This window comes from Rhamphochromis sp. 'chilingali' (assembly GCF_963969265.1).
Source record: "Rhamphochromis sp. 'chilingali' genome assembly, chromosome: 13".
Classification (NCBI taxonomy): domain Eukaryota; kingdom Metazoa; phylum Chordata; class Actinopteri; order Cichliformes; family Cichlidae; genus Rhamphochromis; species Rhamphochromis sp. 'chilingali'.
The window spans coordinates 30,588,308-30,612,904 of NC_137940.1; the positions used below are offsets into that span (position 1 = coordinate 30,588,308).

Sequence of the window (24,597 nt, forward strand, 5' to 3'; positions counted from 1 at the left end):
CACAAATCTTAAAAATAAAGAGTCTGTCTATGTGCCAATAAAATAAATCATTCATTTACAGTTACAGTGGTGAATAATCATATTTAATATTTACAAAGTTTCAAATATTGAGGGCATTATGTGTGAAAGTCATCTCTATGAGCCAGTGCTCAAACTGTTTTTTGTTGTTGCTCATTTCCATATTATGTCAATGACAACTGATATCATTGATATGGCCATCTCATGGCACACGTCTATGGCTGTGAGTTCAGAAGAAGCCCCACCCAAACGCTGTTCAAAGCTTTTGCATGCTAGAGGCAGCCAGTCCAAAGGAAATTAATTTCAAGGGAGGGGGAAGGGAACTGAAATTTCTTGTTGCAGACAGGAAATGAACTTGAGAGGTGCACCAAGACCACTATAATAAAAATAAGGATTTTAAACTGCATCATGCAAAGCTACTCTAGTAATCCACAAATAAAGATGGAACTAGAAATTAGCAAAATAGTCTTCTTTGTTTTGGTCTTATATGGCCTGCAGTTACTTCATAAATGGTGGTTAATGTGAAAAGTGGAGCTGTAATGCATAGCTGTTAGTCTTTCACATGGAGCTGAGGACATAAAGTCAAGAGTAGAAAGGATTGTGGATTTGTAAATGCTGTTAACACCTGTGTGGGAGTGTCTGCAAATCATTGACGATAAACTGTTGCATGTTCATTTGACATGCTAGTTACAGAAATCACAGCATTCATCTGTGCTACAAGTTTGTGTAGAGGAGCGTTATTAAAACTTGATTTATTGGCCACATGGGGGGGTGGGAAGCATAATATAAAGCAGCAGGCTTGTCCTATAGTGTTTATACTCAGATGCAGCAACATCATGCAATACAAATGTTCATGTTTTATGCCAACAGAATCTGAAATTTGCAAGCCAGTTACATGCCATAGATTTTTACATTTCCTCACTTTAAGACCTGAAAAGGAACTACTGTATGGCAAACTAGTAAAGTGAATTCTGTGTAGTCTCACTCCCAACATGACAGATGTCTTAGTTATCTCAAGTGCTTTAATTTCTGTGGGAAATTAAATACCTAGAATTATTAGCTTGTCTTTATCATGCCAATTAGTTGATCAGGGTTTTAAAAAGTTGCCTAAATCTGCCCAAGTTTGGAAATCATTGGGGCCTTACACTAGGGTCTTGCTTTTTGTATCAGAGACCGAAGATATACTAGAAGCTATAGACTACTGAACCATTAAGTATCCAAGGCTGACTACAGCAATTGGCATTTATCCACAGACATATGAACAGGCACTAGAGCCTTGCCGGAGTAGCAAGGGAGGGTGGGTGTAAAGCTTCATTACCACTCACTACAGAGGAGACTGAAGTCACTGTTTCAAAACACTGAAAACCAAGTTTATTGTATCACATGGAGTCATTCACCAGTTCATTGTGTTGCCCAGTTCAGTAAGCCGATTGGATTCAGCTAGTATTTTATCTGAAAGACAAGAGGGAAGTGTAAGTACAATTACAACATGCAGTTGTGGTAAAATTTAGACATTAGGAAACATACCTGCGAAACACCTGTGTAGGAAGAAGCGGGTACCATTTGTGCTCCAACCTGGTAATAACCTCCCACCACTGGACTGCTCACATACAAGCTGGGAGTCTGAAGGCTCTGAGCTGCTCCAACAGCCCCCACTGACTGTGCAAAGCCGGGGTAGGGGTGGTCTTTCAGGTAGTGAGTGCTGTGAGAGTAGTCTCGTCCCTGCTCGTAGTCCTGGCTGAAGTGACTGACTGTGCCCGCAGGGTACTGGCCAGTCAGGAACAAGAAGTCAAAGGATGGATACGGACTACCCCACAGTCCACCCATTCCAAACTGTCCTGTGGCAAAGCCTGGGGATGCCAGTCCACCCGCAGCAGCAAAAGAGTCCATCGTAGCTGGGACAGTCCTGCGACCTAGTTCTTCTGTCTCCGACTGGTAGTCCCCAGCCTCAGCAGCCTTCTCATAGTGGGACAACTCTCCTGGTTGGTACGCAGGTACTGGTGGTAGAAGCGCACCAGGCTCAGCTGTGCCAGAGGCAAGGCTTTGAGGGTTGGGTGATGATTCCTCACCGAGCTTGGGAGGTGGGACAGCCCAGTTGATTTCTAAGGAAAGCAAAATTTAAGCCAAGGTTACCAAGGATTCGGGTCAGGAGATCCTAATGATTGCATTTATACTGCATCATCACACTAGGTACCAGCTGCAGGTTGAGAAGTTGCTCCAGTTTGTGCAGAGCCAGCTGTGCTTCCTCCTGCCTGAGCAGGAGCGGAGTAACTGGAGCCGGTGTATGGTGCTGCCACACTTTGAGCAGCATGTGAGAAACCAGGCTGCTGCACTGCAACACCTCCATATGGAGCACTATAAGGCACAGCTACAGAGGAGGGGTATGGATAAGGTCCTCCCTGGCTTAGGGCAACATTAGCACCAGTATTTGCGCTGCTTCCTCCAGTAGAAACACCAACATTTGAACCTTTTGAAAGAGAAAGCCACACAACACTTGCTGGTAATGTTCACAATAAATGTTTGTAGTGCATCATGAAATATTCCATTATTTACCAGCTGCAGGTCGAACAGCACCTCCACCCTGTGTGGAGCCAGTCGTGTATCCTCCAGCCTGGGCAGGACCAGAAGAACTGGAGCCAGTATATAATACTGGCACGCTCTGGGGAGCATATTGATAGACACCAGGCTGCTGCACTGCAACCCCTCCATACTGAGCATTATAAGGTACAACAACAAAGGATGGGTATGCATAAGGGCCACCCTGGCTTAAGGCAACATTACCTGCAGTGTTTGTGTTACCTCTCCGGTAAGGAGTGCCTGGATAATAGCCTGAGGGAGAAGGAAACATTAATAAAAGTTAAGCACTACAGTTTGTATATATGGAAAAGTTTCACCTACCTTTCTCAAGAGGAAGGCTGCATATATGCACAATCAGCAAGACAAGGACTGAACCCCTAAAACATTTGTAAAAGATCATTAACTATAATAGGCCAGAAGATCAGAAATTAAAATACACTTGCCACATACCCCAAGAAGTAGTCTGTTGTCATCATTCTGAAGGCTACCAGCAATAAAGTTGACTGAGGTGAAGGCTTATAAATGCTGCCAGAGAGCAGTCTTAACCAATCAGAGCCTAATGACTAAAAAAGAAACACCTGCCTGAAAAGTGAATCACGCTTCAGCGTAAACTGCTCGGGTGTTTGAATGAAGATAACACATTTTAATTTGTGTTTGTTCTTTTTCTTGTTGTTGTTGATGATGATTATATTTTTTGTTGAAAGCAAATGCAACTTTAATCCAACCATTAATGCACCTTTTTCTCCTCTCACTGTTCTGTTGATCTTTGTTGTGAATTGAGGCACAGCATCACCTTTGATCAGATTTCTAGTCTGTTTGAAAATTTCAGCGTCAATATAAAAAATGTAAAACAAAACACAAATAATGTATCACAGTATCACACCAATGTAGTACTGGTGATGGAGGGAGTGGAAGAAATCCCTTTCAATAACTATTCACTGAGAGGACCAGAGAATTGGAATTAGAGTGAGAATGATAAAAGAAGTAAACAACTACACGCAAACAAAAAGATTCACCAGTAAAAACATTCAGCTATGGAGCCGGAAACAGCTGGAGAACGGGGAGGAAAAGGACACATAAACACCAAGAGGATGTTTCAGCATCACAGTACATTACAATGTATGTCAGTGGAAGAAGTACTCAGCTATAGTTAGAGATAGAGGGGAAATGATCAAATGTGGTTTCAGGCAATCATCCGACTTGTTTTCTTAAGAGAAAGTAGGTCGTTCAAGAAGAAGTAAACATGTCAGTATCAAAAACGCAAGAAATGATTTGTTATTTTTGTTTTTATTCTTAATTTATGTATTCATATATCCAGTTTTCCCACACTTTTGATGACTCTCATGCAAACCAGTGAGGCTTTATTCTTATTTACATGTAATCCTATATCCTATAATCCTGCGGAACACAATATTGTTACGTTTTATTCAGCGCATTTTTTTCCTATGGTCACACGGTGGCGCAAAAGGACCGTAGGCACACTTCACGAGCTAGCGTATATCAAACACATAGCTATTAGTTCATCATGAGACAGATGAATAGTACAAGGAGTCGAATTTAGTGAAGACGAGCAAATGCAAGTTTTAATGAGTATTTAAAGTTATTCTAATTAAAATATTTGATTCTTTTTAAGAAATTAATTTTTGTAGAGGATTAAACCTGAGCAAAGACCAGAGCTGGGAGCAGCAAACCAGCTAGTACTCATATACTAAGAGGGTGTGTGAGAGCGCAGAAGCCTCCCGAGTCCTTTCTCCAGGCTGCTTTCATGTTACAGGACTAACAATGTGTGGATTTAATGGACAATGGGATCGCTGCAGGAGATCACAATATCACGTAAGTGTACATCCCCTCTTACAAAGACTTCAGACAAAGCTGCCGACTAAAAATAGACTCGAAGCTGTTTTCTAATGAGGGCAGGCCTGCCTGCAGTTTTGTGTGTGCACACAAACAGAGCATCAACATCATACGGGTCTGGCTGTGCAGACACTGCACCAAGCAAGATTACAGCTTAAAAAAAAACACACTGACGCCTCTTGTGTTTTTTAAGCGCATACAGCAAATAAAAAGAGTAAGAGCTGATTAGTAGAATCACATGCAACTACACTCATTGTTTTAAATGTAACGACTTTTAAAGTTGACCTAATCTAAAGATGTGGTCAGACTCATGTGATGTAAGTGCCTTTGGAGGTTGCGTGGTTGCTTGTGCCAGAGCACAAACAAACCATTAGCACTTTGTTGATGTCAGAGGTGAACGGTCATTCTGATGTGATGTGATTGGAGGGTAACAGTAATGCAAATAAACAGTGGTTATAAAGCAAGTTATGCAGAACCTTGAAGCAGGAGCAGAAGATCACAACAGGTACCACTCCTTTCACCTAAGAACCGAAAACTGAAGCTCAACAAAACTGAATGGTACTTATAGTAGATTGGAAAAACATTGCCTGGTCTGATGACTATCGATTTCTGCTGCAACATTTGGACTACCAAGTAAGCATTGTTTAAACACCTGGACGCTATTACTGACCATGTCCATCCCTCTACGACCATAGTGTTCCCATCAGAAGATGGGTACACTGTGGTCATAAAGGGATCCAGCAGGATAACTCACCATTTAAGAAATTCACTGTACTCAAATGGCCTATAAAGCCACCAAATCTTATCCAAAAGAGCATTTTTCAGATGTGGTTCAATGTAGGAGTGCATCATGGATGTGCAGCAGACAATTCTGCTGCCACTGTGTGATGCTGTGATGTAAATATGAACCAAAATCGCTGAGCAGGGATTCCAGCACCTTGTACCACAAAGAATTAAGGTAGTTCTGTAGGCAAAAGGTACTAGCATAGTGTAACTAATAAAGTGACGGTGTGTGAATGTATGTGTGCTTAAAGAATAGTTTCCTAATTTTGCAAGTCTGTCTTAAAACAACACCCATTTCCTGTTGTCACAAACAAAAAGGGCGACTATTGCTACTTTGCTCTTCCTGCTGTTATCGTTCTGGCTTTTAAGATAGAAGGCCGAGATATCTGTGTCCAAGTCTATATCAGTATTATTGATTGGGACAAAATCCACAGCTCCCTCTCTTTATTTTTGAACGTTTATCTGAAGAATGTGGTTGTGGTCTTAAAAGGAATTTTAAAAAATGAAATTAGAAGATTCTTTACCGTCCTATAAACTTCAAGTAACTGCATTTTTATGCATCAACTACATCATCGATCATGTGTGTGGAAGGGTTTTCTTGGTGTTCAGATATGTCCACCGAGTTAAACGAAAAATGATTATCATTAATTATGCATATATGAATGCTTTGTTGTCAGTAAACAGATTGTTATTTAGAGAGAAACTCAAATCTTTCATCTTTAGTGATTTATACTGAAGTGTGAAAATTCATCATTAAGGGTGGGCGGGGAAAGTTGTCAGATGTCATCTTTACGGGGGAAAGAGTTAAAAACGCCTGTTCTTTAACTTTTAAACATTAACTAGGTCTGTGTTTGTCCGTTTGCCAAAGGTCACATGGTCATTGATTCATTCATACCAGTGAACCTTCACATTCAGTCATAGGTACTCTCATTCACTTCAATTTTGACTCCCTTCGTATGCAATAACAAAGATTTGGTCTCTTGGTGTGAAAAAGTGAAGCTGTTTCAACTGTGCAGGAGTCTATGACAACATTACCCTGCTGCTCACTTGATTTACGAACTCAGTAGATACTTTCCTGATTGGTTATGGCTTCAGTTGATAGTTTTAAGTCTTATTTACTACAACATGATCATCATTTTGTTTTAGGTTCGAGCTCACTTGTTATTGAGAAGTTGCCGCCACATCAACAGTCAGATCCACCCCCTAACTCGTGACTGATGGCTCTTAAAAACATCCTGGTGGCAGGCAAAATGCCAAACTTCAGGTTTCAGAAGTCACAAACAAACGTCACACCTGTTCAGTTGAGGAGCTTCCTCATCCAACCTGACAGCCGCGCACTGTGCAAGCCAAAACTCGCCAGCATTTTTGAACAGTACACATAAGCTAAAGAATAAAACTGTAAATCTTGTGACAAAATCCTATGTTTAGAATTTTTGTCACCAGCTAATCTCATAAGTCACATGTGGCACTAACTTTTTCTCTTACCTAAACGTTTTCAGAAAGAGGAAGTAGTGAGTGTGATGTCCCGTGGTTTCTCTATTTGGGGATCGAATTTTAAAGAAATATAAATTCGATGACATGTGACAATTTCCTGTCCAACGGTTTGCTGATGTTGGCACTTATCAGACTGGCACGAATGAAGAGTGTGTCTGACTGCCCGTTATGCAATACAGCACACACACACAGATTTCCATCACTTCTGAGGATTGATCACAGTCATTTTCTGCAGAAGACTCACACTAAAATACTGATTTATGCATGTATGTATGTTTATGTCCAATCACATGAATAATCATATAGATGCATGTGTTTTCATATCAGAACACTCATTTACTTTTCCTAAAGCCCATAACCCTAAAGGCAACCATAATGACACCTGCACCTGGTTCGATTCATAATCAGACAAATTTCTAAGCTTCCAGATACACCCAAAAAGCTCCAGCATCACTTTTATGAAGCACATTATTACCAAAGTCCTCTTTGGTGATCTGATCTTATAGTGAAATGCATCCCTGTCTTTTTTTTTTTTTTTTTGCAGACTCAGATGAAAATCTAGCTTTGTTGTAGCCTAGCTTACAACAAAAACTGTAAGAAAATCCATTCATCAATACCTGTAAAGTTGTTGATTGGTGGGTGGTGGTCAAAGTTTGCAGTGACAGTAGGAGAGACCTTGACTCCCTATGAGGCCCCCACCTGACTCCAGTCACTCACGTTTTGCGATGTGCATGATCCTGTTTAAACAAACCAAAAGACAACAACAAAAACCAATGAGTGAAAAATTTGAGGATTTAAAGTTCTGTGAGTGAAAAAGAGGAAGAGGAGAAAAACGCTAGAGCAGACAGTGGTGAGTGGAGCAGATAATAATGAATAAATATAATGAAAAATAATTAAATGCTGCTGCCTTAACTTTTGGGGAGTGACACTTGAATAACATAACTTCTGGTCGCACAACATTGTTTCTTTTGTTTACTTTGCCAGTTAACATTAACTTAGCTGGCAGTCAGTCGACTCTTAACTCTTCCAGTCACTCTGGAGAGAGGAGCTTCTCATCTTTAAAACTCAAAAAAACCTCCAAAATCTGCCTCAGGTCAACCATGTTTTTGGGTCTTGAGAAAATAACAGTGGGCAGGCCAAAGGCTGTAAGCAGCACTGGTCGAATCAGCGCTCATTGCATGTTGATGTGGGTTTAGTTCTTTAAGAGAACTTTTTAATGTTAAGATTACTATGTGTATTTTTTGATGCTAATTAATATTTTTATTGCCAATCGAGTGTCAGCCTGTTATACTGTCCTGTGAACTCTGGCTGTTTTTAAGAAGAGCGCAGTTTACCTGCATAGGCCAGCCCGCCCAGTGTCATCCTCAGCCATGCTAGTTACCACGACTGCTGCAGAAGCACTAAACTACTTTTAACTGAATAATTATAACTGAGCTCACTTTTGTCAGCAATATGGATGTTTACGTTTTTCATTACCAAATTGTATTAATTATTGTAACTTAGTGTTAATGCGTATCAGTAGACTTCAGCTGAAGGGCCACAGTGACTTTACTGGGTGAACTTAGACCCATCCATAACTAAATAATAAAATTTCATCACTCCTCAAGACCTTTTGCTGATTTTCAGTCCAGTTCTTGTGTAATTTGGCATACCTCATCCTTTTTTCGACATTTCCCTTTTTTTAAAAATGGCTCTGTGACAGCTGCTCCTCCACTGAGACCATTTCTGATTACTATTTTATGCGCATCAAACTGTGTTCCCTTTGGCATTCCTCATAGATTTGACTAAAGGAATGGGAACAAAATATCTGTTTTGCATCAGTGCTTTAAGACCTTTGGTCATCTTTCCAGTGAGGCTATAGCTCCACTTGCATGCACATAGAAAGCTTTGGTTTCAGGAAGTGTGCTCAAGCTTGTTGTGTGTCAAGCCATGAGTGTGTGAGCTGTGTCTTGTGATGAGTAGTGATGATGATATATATGTGTTTTTATAGTAATACTTCCATTTACATCTCTGCCCTCTCATAACACCCTCTTTAACTTGTTGTAGCAGCAGAAACCCATTGATACAAAAACAATAAGGTAATAAGAATGACTTTAAACAGTTTGTTTTGTAACTGACATAGCTCACACAACAATATGTGCTGCGTTTTCTCGTTTGCTTTAGCAACAGTGACATCCTGGCATCCCACACCCAAAAATGCAAATACAAACAAATCACATGTTGGTGAAATTAAATTACTTTATTTGTTTGTTGTAATGTCACTGTCGCCATTTTCCATCCTTCCCAACAACCTCAAACTAAAGAAAACTGACAGAAAATCAATCACCATCTGGTTATAATCAATAATCTCTGGAGTCTGAGTGCAGGCTGTCTCAGTGACTGTAGGGGACCAAGCAGGCAAAGCTGTGCTGTTGAAAAAGTGGGTTTCATTTCAATCAAAATTAAATAAAAGCATTAAAAATAATATTTAATGCAAGACATATAAATTTAGCAAATAAATAGGGCGAACTAAATAAACACTGCTCATAAATTACTGCTTACAAAACCTCACTTTAACAAAGAGAGCTAAAACACACGAGAGCACCATGAACCTAGAGTAGTGGAGCAAACCATTATGGATGCAAAGGGGAAAAATCACAGGGATAACAACTAAACTCACCACAAAGAAAATCCATGAACCCCACAGGTATCACAACAAATGGTTTGGTCCATTAGCCTCTGTATTTCAAACAACTCAGCCACCTGCTTTGAGTAACCATGAAGACCTGGAGCAGTCGACGTTTAATGCCAGCAACAGAGAAAGAGTGATTAGTGCAATTTCTATAAAACTCATTGTGTCGAAAAATGGTTGAATCAAAATAATCAGGTAAGCTAGTTATCTCTTATAACTGCACATTAGCTTTAAAGTCGTAACAAGGCTGTGAAACCTCAAACCTGTATGAGGGATTTAGGTGAGTGCAGAGAATGAATGGATGTTACTGAACTTGTTCCAGTGGTGTGTTTTTTGAACTTTGATCATGCAAACATTTTTGATAGAGGGACCTAAAGAATATTTGGATGCTAAAAACAAAGGCCTATCCTTGAAGCTATAATATGGAATTTTGTCTCATGTGTTAGAAACCAACCACATATTTTGAAGGTTCACCTTCACTGTAGAAGATGAATTATTTAATAGGTGAAGGATATCAATCGAGCCATTATGTTCAGCTTGTCTAATTCAGGGTTGCACGGTGAATGGAACATATCTCTAGCACAGGGCAAGAGTCGGGGTACACCGCTCTAATCACAGGGCTAAGGCTCATTTACCAATTTAGAACTACCAGCAATATAATTAAAAAAAAAAAAAAAGCTAACGAGCAGCAGCTGGATCGAAATCCAGAACTGTCTTGCTGTGAGGCAATGGTGGTAACCACTGCTCCCCTGATACTAAGGATACTGTACAAAAACTGGGATGTGTAATGTGTGTTTTCTGGTGTTTTATGACTGCCTTTTGCAGTAAGCCGGAATATCTGCAAAATGGCACACTGTTGGACGAAAGCACTTCTGATTTGAAAGGAGCGTGACACTTACTTTTTTACCGTGCAATGTGGTCCACTCGCATATGCGTTGTGCCAGAGTTCACACTGAGGAATCGAGCACTGTGGAATATTTGGATGTAATGAACAGAATTATGTGAGACAGAAAGAACTCCAACAAACCTGAACTTGGTCAGAATCTTTGAATAGTCCTTTACAGCAGCGGTCCCCAACCTTTTTTGCGCCACGGAACCGTTTATGCCCGACAATATTTTCACGGACTGGCCTTTAAAGTGTCGCGGATAAATACAACAAAATAAAACTAGTACCGGTACCGAAAAAAAGATTTATTCATAACACACGTGAAAAGACCCAGGAAAACAGAGTTAATGACAAAAAAAAACGATAACAAAATAACGCTGAAAACCGACAAAAACCCTGAAAACCATACATTTCACACTCGAGCCTCAACTCTCGCGGCCCGGTACCGAACGTTTCACGTGGTCCAGGGATTGGGGAACGCTGCTTTACAGGACTGGGCACGTCTTATTCAGGTGAGTGAGTGGGTCAGGCAAGTTTTACAGGTTTTTCCCATGTTGTCTTCCTAAAAGGGGAAAATCAAATCCGAGCAAGGGATACTAAATAAGCAAGTTTGTAATATTTATGGTTTCTCAAGGGATGAAGCAGTGTTGCTTACACATAACGGACAACTTGGCATGAACCAGCTTTAAATTGTAGCTTTAAGCACTTTGTTTTTGGAACTGGCTGTTAGTAACACAATGTATTTCAGTTTCTATCTTTATAATCTATAAAAAGTGCCAAAGAGAACAGGTTGATAGAAAAAAAATAGTATTTTGACCTAACAGGATATTTCCAAAGTGCTATTAGCCAAAACCCTGGAATATTTCAACGTGGTGTGCAATCTTTAGAAACTAGACAAGCTGAAGATGGGTTTTTAAGTCTGCCAATAGCCTTCCATCTGTCACTAGTATCAACTTCTATTTTATTTATATAGAAGAACAGTAGTTTCTACAAAACTACAGAGAAAACCTCAATAATCGGATGACCCAACGAGGATGCACTTGGCGACAGTAGGAAGGAAAAACTCCCTCTTAACAGGAAGAAACCTCCAGCAGAATCAGGCTAGTGGAGGGGAAGTCATCTGCCGCGACCAGTTGGGTGTAAGGGAGGAAGACTGGATAAAAGACAGGCTGTGGAAGAGAGCCAGAGATGAATGACTGGGAATTCATCTCTGAGTGAGTGGGAAAGTTCCTTTTCCCACTCACTCTGGTGAGTGGGAAAAGGAACTTTTTAAGCCTAATCTTAAAAGTAGAGGTGTCTGTACCCTGAATTCAAACTGAGGGCCATCTACGAACATAGCAGAGGCTTTTGGCCTGGAATCTTTCAGTGTGGTGTGCAGCTTTCTTTGACTCTTCGTTTAATGAGTAAGACAGAATCAAACACTCCAGGCACTTTACTCTTGACTCATTTCACTCCATTGTAACAAGTTATTAGAGTAGTGAAATCTTTCTGTTCTGACTATCTGTGCTTTTTTTTTTTTTTTTTTTTTTTCTCTCTCTTCCCCCTCAGTGTCACCACTTGACTTTGCGTTCTTGTTGGATGACGTTTTTTGTGGGGGGGGGGAGTTGCATGCAAAGTTAATCCCTTATGTAGAAGCCTTATTCTAACCCTCTCCTTTTAATTTTAGTGAGGGGCTAATTATGCATTTTCTCATCAGCCTGGAGCACCGTGGAGAGTCATGAGTTACTGCAGCATCTTTTTTACAGCCTGTCAAGGAGAGAAAACCCATCACACATCCTTTTTTTTTTTTTTTTTTTTTTTTTTTTTTTCTCCACGTGCACCAGCTGTGACAAAGAGGGTTCCACACGCACTCACGTTTTTTTGTTTTTTTTCCCCCTCCCCTGTCTGAGTCACATGATCTTTTGGCTAAACTGTCTTAGCCTCCCAGCATCCACATCTGTCCTTTCTCCCACAGTGTATGTGGCTCTGCTATCTGGCCGGCTATACGTGCGCAAGTGTTTGTTTTCTTTAGCCACTAGCACCGCGAAGAATATTTTCTCTCCTATAGAGCAGAGAGGAGAAAAAACCGGAGGGAGGGAACTGATGAGGAAGAGGAAGGAAGAACTGTTCTATATAAAGCAAGCGCGAGAGGCTCAAGCTTGTGGTTTAAGAGCATTTGTAGAGACGCTTGGAGGCTGAACTGTGAGTACAAGACGGTAATGAACTGGAAATCATTGTAACTGAACAGCAGAGCGTTTTATGTGGAATACGAGGTTAATCTTAGTAAGAATAACTTCTTTTTGTGTAACCTATGAATTCATGCAATATGTGTCTCTGGAGGTGTGACCTAAACTTGAGCAGGGCATTTTATGTCCAGATGTTTTCAGTTACAGCTCTTACGCAGCTGAAAAGGTTTTGATTTAAGGCGTTCTGTTTTGGGTTTTTTCATTTTCTTGTAGTAGATTTCTTGTAGTCTTTCCCTTTCAATTTGGAAGGGATGGAGAAACAGGGAAGGTGGGTTAAGGAAGAGCTTGGCATGCAGCAACAGGCCTGAAATGGAAACAAACCACGACTGCTAGACAAAATAAATGACTGCTGTTATATGGTCACATCATTCTTATTTTTCTTTAAACATAAGAATAAAATGCAGTATTTTGGTTTGGTTCTTTTAGCAGGTGCTGTGAGTGAAGCCCCCTCTGACTGTGTACAAGTTTGTGACGTACTTGTGAGTGTGAGCTGAGCCTGTGCGACCATGCCAGGGTCTGGGAGCGGTTTATCGGTGCAGCGCTGCCTCACCTTCACCACAGGTCTGGTGGAGTGCCTGTGTTTCGCTGGAGCCGTGTTTGGTTGGGCTTCTCTTGTGTTTGTCCTCAAGGAAGAAGGCTACTTCAGCTCTCTGTGTGTCAACGGCACAGGAGTCAATGGAACACTCGTTTTAGGTCAGTGTGATGTTCTTACCTTCACAACTTTGAGCAACAATAAGCTTGAAAATGGCTGAAGGATGGAAATTAATCAATCACCTGTTCCTTCTGTCTTTTCTAACTTTTGTTTCTGCAGATTGCGCCGGACAGGATGAACAGTTCTCGCTTACTTTTACCATTGCGTCTTTTATGAACAACTTTCTGACGCTGCCGAATGGTTTCCTTTTTGATCGGTTTGGTACTACAGTGACTCGGCTCTACGGAATGTAAGTCCAGCACCTTAAATAGTCAATGAATAATTCTAATCAAGAACATTCATATGAAAAATGTACTCTTATGTGGCACTAAAAGCCCAACAATCATGTTAAGAGAAATGAAGTGGTAAACTATTAAAGAGCACCAATAAGATGTCATAACTTTTGAGCAACAACTGCACAGTGCAACTTTTAATTAGTTTTTCCTCGAGATGTGATGGTTTATTGAAATTCTGCAGGTAATTCTAATATATCCTGCCCACAAATAAAATGGACTTAAAAAAACCCACAAAAAAAAAAAACCCTCCTAACTGCAAAGATTGTCTGTTTTTTAGATAAACAGGCATATTTTGACTAAAATGTTATCCCAGATTTTCCTGACAATTCCAGAGGAAGGATCCACTCTGTAATAGGACTTTTGCAAAACTTCTGGTCCTTACTGTCATGTTGAATTTCAAGAGTTAAAGTTGGTGGTTAGATGTTTTTATAGCATCTGTTTTTGAGAGTCCACTTTTAAATTCCATCATCTAGAAAACTACTTGAGAATTTTCTTTTAGGGAAGATATCAGGAATTATTGCGCGGCAAATGTGGAATTTCAGGCACATAAATCGGATTACCACAGAATGATGGATGCATGACTTTCCTGAAATACTTGGATATCTGATCTGACAGCAGATTTGGAGGCTTGAGGAACCACAGTATTTCAGCTTCTCACAAGTTAGGGACGTAAATAAAACAGTCCAAATTAGGCGACTAGTGTCACAAATATTAATATCTGAATTTGACCCCATGACCTAAATCGAAATGAGCATTATTTTTCTATCTCTGTCTGATCTTTGAGTTTCCTCGTGATTTCTAACAAAAACTCACATTAATGTGCGATAGCCAAAGATTGTTTTGAAAGTAGAGTAAGGGGAAATATTTTCTTCTGCTGCCAGAGATGCCGTCTAAAGTTCAATTAAATGTCAGATTTAGCAGGGAAGGCAAGAAAATGGAAAGACGGTTAATCACAGAGTAATGTTTTCTTTTCTCCTCCAGATGCTCAGAATCCAACACTAAGCTGTCATCCCTCCTCAAAGTTAATCATGTAATGGAACACCAGACATACCTCTGCAGGGTTCTGCCCCAAATATCTAAATCCACAATAACAGACTGGCACTGAACAGATTCATGTTTCCAGTTATACAGGGTGGGGTGAAAATAAATAGCCAAGGAATGCTAGTAGTTGTAGAAGAGGCACCTAGTGCAGATGAGGATGCTTAGGCCAAGAAAAGGAAATTAAAGCTCTCCAAACGGCACCAGAAGCACATTTACTTGGTTGTGAGTGATGGTGTGTTAATGTAACGCATCTCAAAACAACCAGTTTGCCAAAGTGCTGCACAGTTATTAGGACACTAATGATCAAGAATTCATCAAATTGTTTTAGCAAATTGTGTGGCACAAATAACAAATGATACTTTTCAATTGCAGATTTCTTTACACCATAGGTACAGTGATGGTGGCCTTTTCTACTTCAGGTGAGAGTTCTCAAATAAAGATCAGAGTAAATAAATATCAACATGAACACAAATGTTACAGCTGTTATGTTTTTTTTTGTTTTTTCTTTCTCCTTTTTAGCTCTGGCCATCCTGCTCTTCCCAGCTCTCTCCCTCCTGGCTGTGGGTGGCATCTTATTTCTGATGACCAACATGCAGGTACTGGATCAGTTTAAGATTACTGCTGCGACATCAGGCAGTTTTAATAAATTTTATTATACATTTGACTATTTCTGTAAAAAAAACTCTTATATATTTTTCTAGAATGTCGGTTTGATCATTTTCCTGTTTGGGAAAGTAAAACCTTTTTTAGACCTGTCACATTTTAAACCTTTAAACCTCTCGACTTCTGAAATGCGCTTTTGCTTGTGAGCTCTGTGTGTAGATCACCAGAAAGAGCTGGAAAGACACATGATTATAACTTGCTAACTGACTCATCTATGGCCCACTTTGTCAGTAAAGCACTGTGTGAAGAAAGAGGTTCGACTGTGTGACCTTTTGTGATCTGTGTTCTGTGAATGTAAGACGTTCCACTCTTTCCTCAGGCTATCAGCAAACTGCAACAAAGCCAAAACACAGAAACCATCTTCACCACACTTTTTTTGCACAAATCCCTCTTGGGGAGGCCACGATGATTTATGAATTTGAACCACATTCTACATTCCCCCTCGAGCAAGACCTACAGCCAAGTGTTTGGACAGTGACAGGTTTTGTAGTTTTGCCTCTGTACACTGGATTTTTAAATCAAACAACTTGGGTGTCATTTGAAGTGCAGACTTTCAGCTCCAAACCTAACTGACAAACATTAAGCTGTCTCAAGGTTCAGGAGATGGATCGGTGTTCATGCTGTAGCTCACTGCTGTAAGGCAGCTGCATTTTTCACATTTGGTTTGACTTTGACACGATTTTCACTAAAATTACGTCGGCTCGAGCTGTTATCTACCATAGCACAGAACTTAAAAATAATCTTCAGCTGTGCACACTTGACTCCTAACTGAAAAACTGAACCAAGTTTATCTATTCTCCCCTCCCTTCGTGGGGAAAATAGATAAACTTGGTACAAATATTGAATTTGCATTTGGTCGCTGTTCACAGGAACTCTCAGTACAAGAGACGTAATCTCCTTCAGTTGTATCTATCAGTGATAGCAAAAACTTTAGGTATGCCCAATGTGTGTTTTTTGTCCAGAAACTTACAATAGACAACAGAAAGATGAATGCAGAGGGGACCAATATCAACTAAGAATTTTAAAGAGCCCCCACAATAACATTTAATTCAATTTTCCTAAAGGTAGGAAACCTGTTTGGCTCACGTCGCTCCACCATCATCACTCTTTATAACGGGGCCTTTGATTCTTCCTCGGCACTCTTCCTCGTCATCAAGGTGAGAAACATTTACACACAAAAGAATCAGCAGGATATATTGATGCTGTCTCGTGTAGCAATGATCACCACTACATCTCTTCTTCTCCTGCAGCTGTTGCATGAACGTGGCATCGCTCTTCGCTCCTCCTTCCTGTTTCTGTCCGCCTGCAGCGTCGTTCACCTGCTCAGGACTTTCTTCTTGCTGCCTCGGAAATTGATTCCATACCCGCTGCCGGATAACTACACATACGGGTATGAATCCACGGCAGACGTCTCAGACGAGTCTGCACTTAAAGTACAAAGTGTCCTTTTTCTAAAATGACAAAGGACCATAAGGAGAGGAGGGATGCGCAGTTTTAATCAGTGGGAATGCTGGATAGAAAGCACCTGGATGCAGAAAAAGTGTGACTGGGTGAATCAGAAATGTTATGTAGTGCATTTCTGCTTGAGCTTTATGCAAGGACCAGTCAGTTCACATTTACAATAGCACTAATGTGTTTGGAAAGTGCCAAATGTACCTTGCAGCGTGGTTGCTAAAATAAAAACTGCAGTGAAGATGCATGAAATGATCATGCATGAGTTTAATTTTACTTTGATTAGTTTGTCTTGTGTTTGTGTTGCTGCCAATGAACAAAACCTGGAGTGGACAAGGAGGGCAGAGTTAGTGCTAAAGGAGAGTGCCATAGCTAAATCAAAAAGAGGAATCAGTGTAGCACTGTGGTCAGAATAGTTTCCTCATAGAGAGTTCCTGTTTTCATAGGAAACAGATCAAACATGCATCCAGTGCTTACTGAGAAAGCTCTTACTCAGTAAGCTGAGTAAGAGAGCTCTTTACAGCCAATGATGACAAAGGCCCAATGATGAGGACATCAGTTGTATTAAAATCAACAGAACAGTTAAACCTCAGTATGAGGACAGCCTTTTTTTCTTTTTTTTTTTTAAATGCACTAGAGTCCCCGCCAATATAAACACAAAGTCTAAAACTGATCATAAGAGCAGAAATTTTATAATTGTGCATAATTTTCCTCACCTGTAGCTCAAAAGGTAGAAACGTTTGTCTGCTTATTGACATGCAGACTAGAGGTGCCAGGAATCAAACCACCAAACTTCCAAAGTATCCTTGAGAAATATACTGAACCCCAAATTGATGCATGTGTCTGAGAGTGAATGCTATGTTAAAGGACTTAGAGATAGGAAAACTGACTTGTGTGTATTTGTGTTAGTGGCTGAATGAGGTTTGTAATAAGAAAAAGCTTTGAATGCTCAACTTTTACCTCCCCCCCCCCCCCCCCCCCCCCCCCCCCCCCCCACATCTCCATGCAAACATCCTGCATAATTTAAAATTCCAATAAACTCAATTCATAAAGTAAATGTAAAACAACTCGCTCGGTCCATTCTGTGTGCCGTTAACCCCGCTGTGACTTTGACCTCAGGATAACCTGTGGTAAATCGGACAATCGTATTGGTGAGGTGGCGGTAAACGGAGATGCACAGAAGGTAGAGGAAGTGCCGCTCAACAAGGATGCATCTGCAAAGCAAGGTCTGTGCCCAACTTGGAAAGAAAAAGAATGAACCAATCATACACAGTGCACTTATCCACTGTGATTTTTTACCTATCTCTTTGCCTTCTTTCCTCATCTCTGTGATCTCCCGTCTCTCTCAGAGAAGAGTTTCCGTGACTGTTTGCTGTCCAGGTTCTTCATGTGGCATCTGCTTTGGCTGTCAGTGATGCAGCTCAGGCATTACCTGTTCATTGGCACCCTAAACCCCATGCTGCAGAGGCTCACAGCTGGAGAGTCCTCACTGGGTAATCGCACAAACACCACATCACTCAGTCTCAGCTCTAAGCACTTGAATGTAATTTTACTAAATCAACATGCGTTAGGTACTTTGAAAATGCATCAGTGTCTAAATTCTGCTTCATTAATAAACTGGCTTATCTTACACAGTAAGTGCAGTGATTTACAAACTAAAACTCCATGTTTTTGATGCCTTTTGAACCATCATGTCTCATATTTTGGTGGACTCTGCCTTTTATCCATTTTGTTTGTGTCCCTGCAGTGAGTCAGTACACCAATGCCTTTGCGATCACCCAGCTATGTGGCGTGCTGTGTGCTCCCTGGAACGGCCTCATTATGGACAGACACAAGGGCAAACCACGAGCTGAAGGTAACACCATGACTCTAATACTGATGTAGAATAAAAGACAACACCTCCCATCCCTGTGTGGATTGAATAATTTTCATGAATTCATTCAGTGATGGGTTTACATGAGATGCTGTCATGGTTTAGTTTTTGTGCATGCTATTTAAACTAGTCTTTTTATACCTTGTTTGAAGTTTTGTTTAAGTTTTACTTTATTTCAGACTAATGATAGGGGAGAAGAAAGGAAACTTGCATACAGTATATAAAGATTTGTCCACTTTAATCTTCAGTCTCATCTGAAGAGAGACCCTCAGGCTGGCTGCAGATTCATAAAGAGCGACATGCACACTTCAGTCATTATTGTGTTTGTAGGGGAGAGCGAGCAGGAGGTGGACCTGCGGGCGACGGTGCTTTCTCTCTTCCTGACGGCCCTGCAGTGCCTGTTGTTTTCCATTTGTGCCTCCACCCCATACCTGCCTCTTCAGTACCTCACCTTCATCCTGCAGGTGCTCAACCGCTCCTTCCTCTATGGCGGCAACGCGGCCTTCATCAGTGTGGCGTGAGTATCAAACATGCACGCTAATCAATGAATAGTTTACATTTCACAGCACTCTTTCAACACAACTGTAACTCCACGAAATATTTCTGATATTTAATGAAACACAAAAGATAAGAAATCTATGGTTTAAAAAAGATAACACATAAAACACATATCTTAGTGATGACTCATCCATCAAAACAGTGAAAAACAATAACAAAAGAGAAACTTATCAGAAAGAATTGTTTTTGATGAGGCATGTAATTTTTTTTTTTTTTGTTTGTTTTTAAATAAGCTAACCTCTATATACACATGTGCATAGAGGCAGGCAGGTTTACACACTGGTCTTTAAAAATGTTTAGAGGAGAGCATTACTCAGCATTTCCTCTTTAGATCACTAGATGGCAGTATATAACAGCTGTGTTTATAACATGAAGCATTTCATTCATCCAAATTTGGGATATGCTTTTGCTACAGCAGTTAAAATGAAGTCAAACACAGCAAATTAAAATAAATTATTTTAGTAAGTAGAGTAATGCCTAAAAGCGAAATCTTACAAAATAGCTAGTTTGTATTTTGGAAACTTCTGGGATTTTTTTTTTTTTTTTTTTTTTTTTTTTTTTTTTTTTTTTTTGGGGCAATCTTGTCTCTGGTTTACAAAGGTTGGTCAAAGAAAGGGAAAACATCCATTGTGCTGCAGTTCTCTGGGTGAAAATTAATAAAAAATTAGTAACCCCAGGTGTGTAAATAGATCTAGATCATAAGAGGAGAAAAGTAATTCAAATACCTCAAACCTCTTGCCACGGCCAAAGTACTCAGAAGAGCATCTCAGCAGCAGCAGAAGACCACGCAGTGGCCTCTCCTGTCAGCTAAGAACAGGAAGCTGAGGCTGCAGTTTACAATAGAAGAACACAAGACTGGAAAAACATTGAGTCTAAACTCTTGAAGTCAGAATTAGATGTAAACAACATGAAAGCATGGATCAGCAGTTCAGGCTGGTGGTGGATTTTCTTGGCAGACTTTGGGCCCATTAGTACCAGTTTAGCATAATTTAAATACCTTGTTAGTAGTATAAATCTAAATTTAAAAAATGAATGTATTTAAAAAAAACCAAATATATTAAATACTTAATCAACAAAAGTGAAGTCAGCAGAACAAATAATGCATTGTAGGAAGCTGCTGCATGAGTAATAAGTGCTCAGTCTGTACAGAGGGGGACCAGGATGGTCTATAAGTTTGTTCAGTGACATCATCTCTACCACAGCTTCATATTTTTAAATGCATCAAAGGGTCTTTAATGTTAGCTGCTGACAAGTAAATGTATACAAATGCTCTTAGACTGCATGTAAATATAGTATACTTGTAATAAGTAATTATTTCCACATTATTGCTGCCTGTCCTGGTTAAATAATTCTTGTGTGATCTCCTTCCTCCTTACTTTCTCGCTCTGTGTGTTTAGTTTCCCATCCTGCCACTTTGGGAAGCTGTATGGTCTGGTCATGGCTCTGTCTGCGGTGTTTTCGCTGCTGCAGTATCCCTGCTTTGCTCTGGTTAAAGTCTTGGATGGGGATCCATTATATGTAAATACATTTTTATGATCTATCCTTGCTCCTTATCTCATCCTTTCTCTCCTCACATCTTCATCATTTTTTTTTCTCCATTTTTTTTTCCAGGTGAACATTGGTCTGACACTGCTCAGCCTGCTGGCCTTCATCCACCCCCTCTCAGTCTACCTGCACTGTCGAAGTGTTTCCTCCCAGCGGGTCAAGAATAAAGCCATGACGCAGTCTTCTTAAAGTCTGTACAGTAACTCATTCTTATAAGTTTACTACCAGTGAGAATTACCTCTTCAACTTGTTTCATGTGGTTAAAGTGCTATTCCCACATTCCTGACAGGAAGTATTTGTTTGCTCTTTAGGCTCTGTACTGAAATAATGATAGAAGCTGATTTTTCTTAAAACTACAAATGGTCTTTTTCTTTGAGGATCACCAAAGTTTGCATCTTATATTAGTGAGATCTCCTCTTAATCAATGACTGTGCTTATATAATTATATGGGGCTTTACTTTCACCGCACCAATAATCTGCTTGTCTGCATTTTGGTTCTATTGCCTGTTTTTCCTTTGCAGACGTTCATTTTAATAATTTCCCCAGCTACTGATTTGCTCAAATTAATTGTGTGTTTTGTTTTGTTTTTTTCACACTCACATGATTCTCACTTTATATTAACACACACCTCCACAGCAGTGCAAATGTAGCTATAGACCAGCACTGAAACAGCAACCAAACCTTACACATCTGTCAAACACAGTTCTTTGAATATTCATAAAAATCATCTCAAATGTACTTAAAACAAAACTGCTGCTCGGCCCGTTTTATTAATATTTGCATCGTTTTGCTTTAGATTGAATCTACTGAAAGACAGAGCCTGAAGAACAACAAAGCATTCAGATACTAACTTTACTGGCTGTTCTTTTTTCTTTTCTTTTTTTTTACGTACCATAAGTTGGCTGTAAATGAATTTCAGATTGTAAAGTGTGCATTCGCAAAGCTTTGTGTATGCCCAGTGCAAAAATGACTATCTGTCATAGAAAAGATTCTGCTCTGCAGCTTTTTAACTCCCTTTTGCAATTTCAGAGTTTAAGCAGGCTCTGAGCTGCTGTCTCTGAAGCATGTAAACAAACCGATGGTGCTAATGTGTCCTTTTCTCTAATCCTGCTTTACCGTCCGTTTCTGTAATCATGCTGGCTGCCCTAATAATATATGTGCAAAAACTATGACATGTCTTGATTCTTGTTTTAATGCACTTTTATTATTACATCCTTTTTTTTTCTTTTCTTTCAAACAATTGCTAGATTGTTGGCAAGATACTGAAGGTATGCATGGATTTGCATAAAAACTAAATGAAGTTACAAAGTTTTCTATGAAGTTACTATAAAAGTAAGGATTCCATGAAATTGGGGGAGATTATAATTTTGCAAGTACACATCAGATTGAAACAAGGTGAAATATAATTTTTATTTTCCTGAGCAAATATGAAAGTAACTTGGGTCCAGATGAAGTCTTGGATCCAGGGGCTCTGTTCACACATTGTATGGAGGGAATTCCAGCCTTGGCAGAGAAATGCTTTCAACAAATACACTGCTTTTGTTTTTTGTTTTTAAATATTGTGTCATTGCTCCAGTGTGAACATCTTCAACTTCTCTCTCTGTGTTGTGTTTTATGTGTTTTTACCTCTAATGAGTAAAGGACCAACAGTGTGGCTATAGTGAGAACATAAGGGACATTTGGGAACAAAAGCAATAATTGTAAGCTCGTTCTTGGCTTTGAGCTATTTAAGGAATGTCTTGACAGTACGTCAAAAACATGGTTGATGAGGGAAGTGGAGAGTATAAAAACTACTTTGCCATCTGCTTGCTTCAGTGCACATGGTACAAACTGCACTGACATCATGACAATAATCAACAGTAAGGGATGCTTGTTTGCGTCCAGGATGTGAATTTTCAGGTGTTCAGTGTGGAGGAGCGTGGTTTCCTTTTTATTTTATTTTTATTTTTTTTAAATGTGTTGTACCTGGTAATGTTGACATGTGAAGGATGTTAAAGGGAATGTCTCCTATAGTATTTGTTTCAGACTCTAAGTATTTTTCTGAAGTGCCAAGTGTTAAGAGGTAGTAATAATATTGAAATTTGCATGTAAACAGTACTGTGCAAAAGTGTTTACCCATCGCTCGTTTCTTTATATTTTGCAAGCTCTTCTTTCAATATCGGCTGCCTTTTGCTCCTTTCTCTGTCAAGATGATCCCACACTGCCTCATAGTGAGGTTCAGGCTCTGGGAAGGTCAGTGACTGACAGTGCTCAACTGTGCCTTTTTTTTGTTTTTTCACTTTATCAGGTATGCTTTTACTGCACTGCCAGTGTGCTTGGAATCTTTGTTTGGCTGAAAAACGAAGCTGTTGACAAGATGTTTTCCAGATGTATCGCACGTAGGAATAAAATAGATTTACATTTTTCTATGGTCAAAATTTCACAAATCATGACAACACTTCACCATGCCGAGATGTGCCAAGTTTTTACATAGTAACGCTAGGGTTTCCTTGTTGGTGCAAATTAATTTTTTTTTATAAATATACCTTATCAAACCATTATCTTGGGCATTTTATTTGTAGGTTAGACTGCTCAAAGCCACCTTTAAAATAAATAAATCTGAGCTCTTGGAAGCAATCTAAAGAAACTACTCCAGACTTTGCACTGTCTTAACCTACAAACTTCTTTTTTTCAGCAACAAAGTCTTTTGATATTATCTATAGTATAGTAAAGGGAATTCATATTAGCCTTGAATGCAGTTTCAGTTTTTAACTGTGGTGAAACTGTTATATCCTCATGTGCAGGTGCCAAAGAGAAAGTGCAATTATGATGTAAAGAAACCTATGAGACATGTCCAGTATATGTATATTTTACATGCACATATCCAATACTATATTTCAATAAATGTGACAATTAGTGGCTTTTTGTCCTTGATTTATTGAATGTTTTGTCTGTTGCTTGAATACTTGACCAAATGATGTATTATTGCAATATGTTTCTAAAGGTGTGTGTGTGTGTGTGTGTGTGTGTGATATAATTATACATTATTTAGGATTTAAAGCAACAAATAAACCACTAGATATATTAAATGAATAATTGAAGACCATCACTGAAGATAATTGGCACCTGCTCAGCCAGGTTTGGTTTATTTATGGTGATGAAGACTGGGTCATTGTGTGACCTTAGTCTTTTTTTTTTTTTTTTTTTTTTTTTTTAAGTTTGAAAAACTAAACATGCTGCCATCATTGTGGGTGCGTTGTATGGGAGAAAGGACCATCTACCAGGATAGGAGGCTTCTGTTCCACATATTTTTCTCTTTTAATTTGACAGATGTTGCGTGCTCCCCATCTCTATGGCACTGAAAGGCTAAGGAGGTGGAATTGCCATGTGTAAAAACATGAAGTATTGAGGCTTTTCACATGCGATGGCTCTGTGGTTGCCTGACAGCAAAAAGATCATTGTGTTTTAGCTTCAAAGCATGCTACCTTAATTCGCTTGTCACTGCTGTGCACTTGAGGAAAGAGAGCTGCAAAGTTGCTGTTCTGTTTATAAAACTCATGATGCATTAAACAGCTTTATAAACTGAATATTAGATCTTCAGTTTGCTGCTGCAGAATTAAAGACTAACATTAGGAAATCAATCTCAAGACTACACACCTGGAAAGAATGCTGTTAGTCCAAACAGAAGACAAGTGAAGGGTTTTAACATGAAATGAGACAGATTCTTACAGTATATAGTAACCATTTGTACATAGTATAGGATTTTGGCTTTTTGTGCACAGTTTTCATTTATTTTTTCCATTTTTATTTTTAAATCTAATTCACTTTTTCTTCCTGTCCATGTGCTGCTGTATGTAACAAGTGAATTTCCCAGTTTGGGATTAAATAAAAGCTGCCTATTCTGCTAATTTAAAACATCAAAGCTAACAGGTGTGAACCAGTTTGTGTGTAAGAACTTTTATGAATCCTTGGTTTCAAACGGCCTCTGTTT

The 24,597-nt window shown here is 39.5% G+C and overlaps 2 protein-coding genes across 9 annotated transcripts; one reads left to right on the forward strand and one right to left on the reverse strand.

Annotated features, from left to right (window-relative positions):
• Window positions 1-1,387: 1,387 nt before the first annotated feature.
• LOC308408799 (uncharacterized protein) lies at window positions 1,388-3,068 on the reverse strand (the record flags this gene model as incomplete). The annotated part of the gene is made up of 7 exons (XM_080901207.1): window positions 1,388-1,470; window positions 1,546-2,120; window positions 2,213-2,485; window positions 2,572-2,712; window positions 2,800-2,847; window positions 2,917-2,972; window positions 3,046-3,068. The coding sequence occupies 7 exons, from the start codon at window positions 3,066-3,068 to the stop codon at window positions 1,459-1,461; spliced, it is 1,128 nt and encodes a 375-aa protein (XP_080757333.1). The 3' UTR covers window positions 1,388-1,458.
• A 1,049-nt stretch (window positions 3,069-4,117) lies between these two features.
• slc43a3b (solute carrier family 43 member 3b) lies at window positions 4,118-23,517 on the forward strand. 8 transcript variants are annotated; one of them, XM_080901823.1, is made up of 14 exons: window positions 9,477-9,592; window positions 12,331-12,464; window positions 12,935-13,201; window positions 13,320-13,449; window positions 14,909-14,955; window positions 15,056-15,132; window positions 16,264-16,356; window positions 16,450-16,589; window positions 17,771-17,877; window positions 18,001-18,144; window positions 18,399-18,506; window positions 18,855-19,041; window positions 20,480-20,600; window positions 20,694-23,517. In XM_080901823.1, exons 3-14 carry the CDS (start codon window positions 13,015-13,017, stop codon window positions 20,814-20,816), a joined length of 1,464 nt encoding a protein of 487 aa, XP_080757949.1. In that variant the 5' UTR covers window positions 9,477-9,592; window positions 12,331-12,464; window positions 12,935-13,014; the 3' UTR covers window positions 20,817-23,517. The 8 variants fall into 8 exon arrangements, with proteins under 8 accessions (XP_080757948.1, XP_080757952.1, XP_080757954.1 ...); XM_080901825.1 differs by having other exon boundaries at window positions 12,938-13,201; XM_080901827.1 differs by lacking the exon at window positions 12,331-12,464 and adding an exon at window positions 11,257-11,531 and having other exon boundaries at window positions 9,490-9,592.
• The last annotated feature ends 1,080 nt before the right edge of the window (window positions 23,518-24,597 follow it).

Bases quoted from the DNA above. Each gene is read 5' to 3' on its own strand.
- slc43a3b (XM_080901822.1), top strand. From the start codon at position 13,015: ATGCCAGGGTCTGGGAGCGGTTTATCGGTGCAGCGCTGCCTCACCTTC. The intron at 13,450-14,908 runs GTAAGTCCAGCA...TTTCAATTGCAG, and splicing joins GTGACTCGGCTCTACGGAAT to ATTTCTTTACACCATAGGTA. The intron at 17,878-18,000 runs GTCTGTGCCCAA...CGTCTCTCTCAG, and splicing joins GGATGCATCTGCAAAGCAAG to AGAAGAGTTTCCGTGACTGT.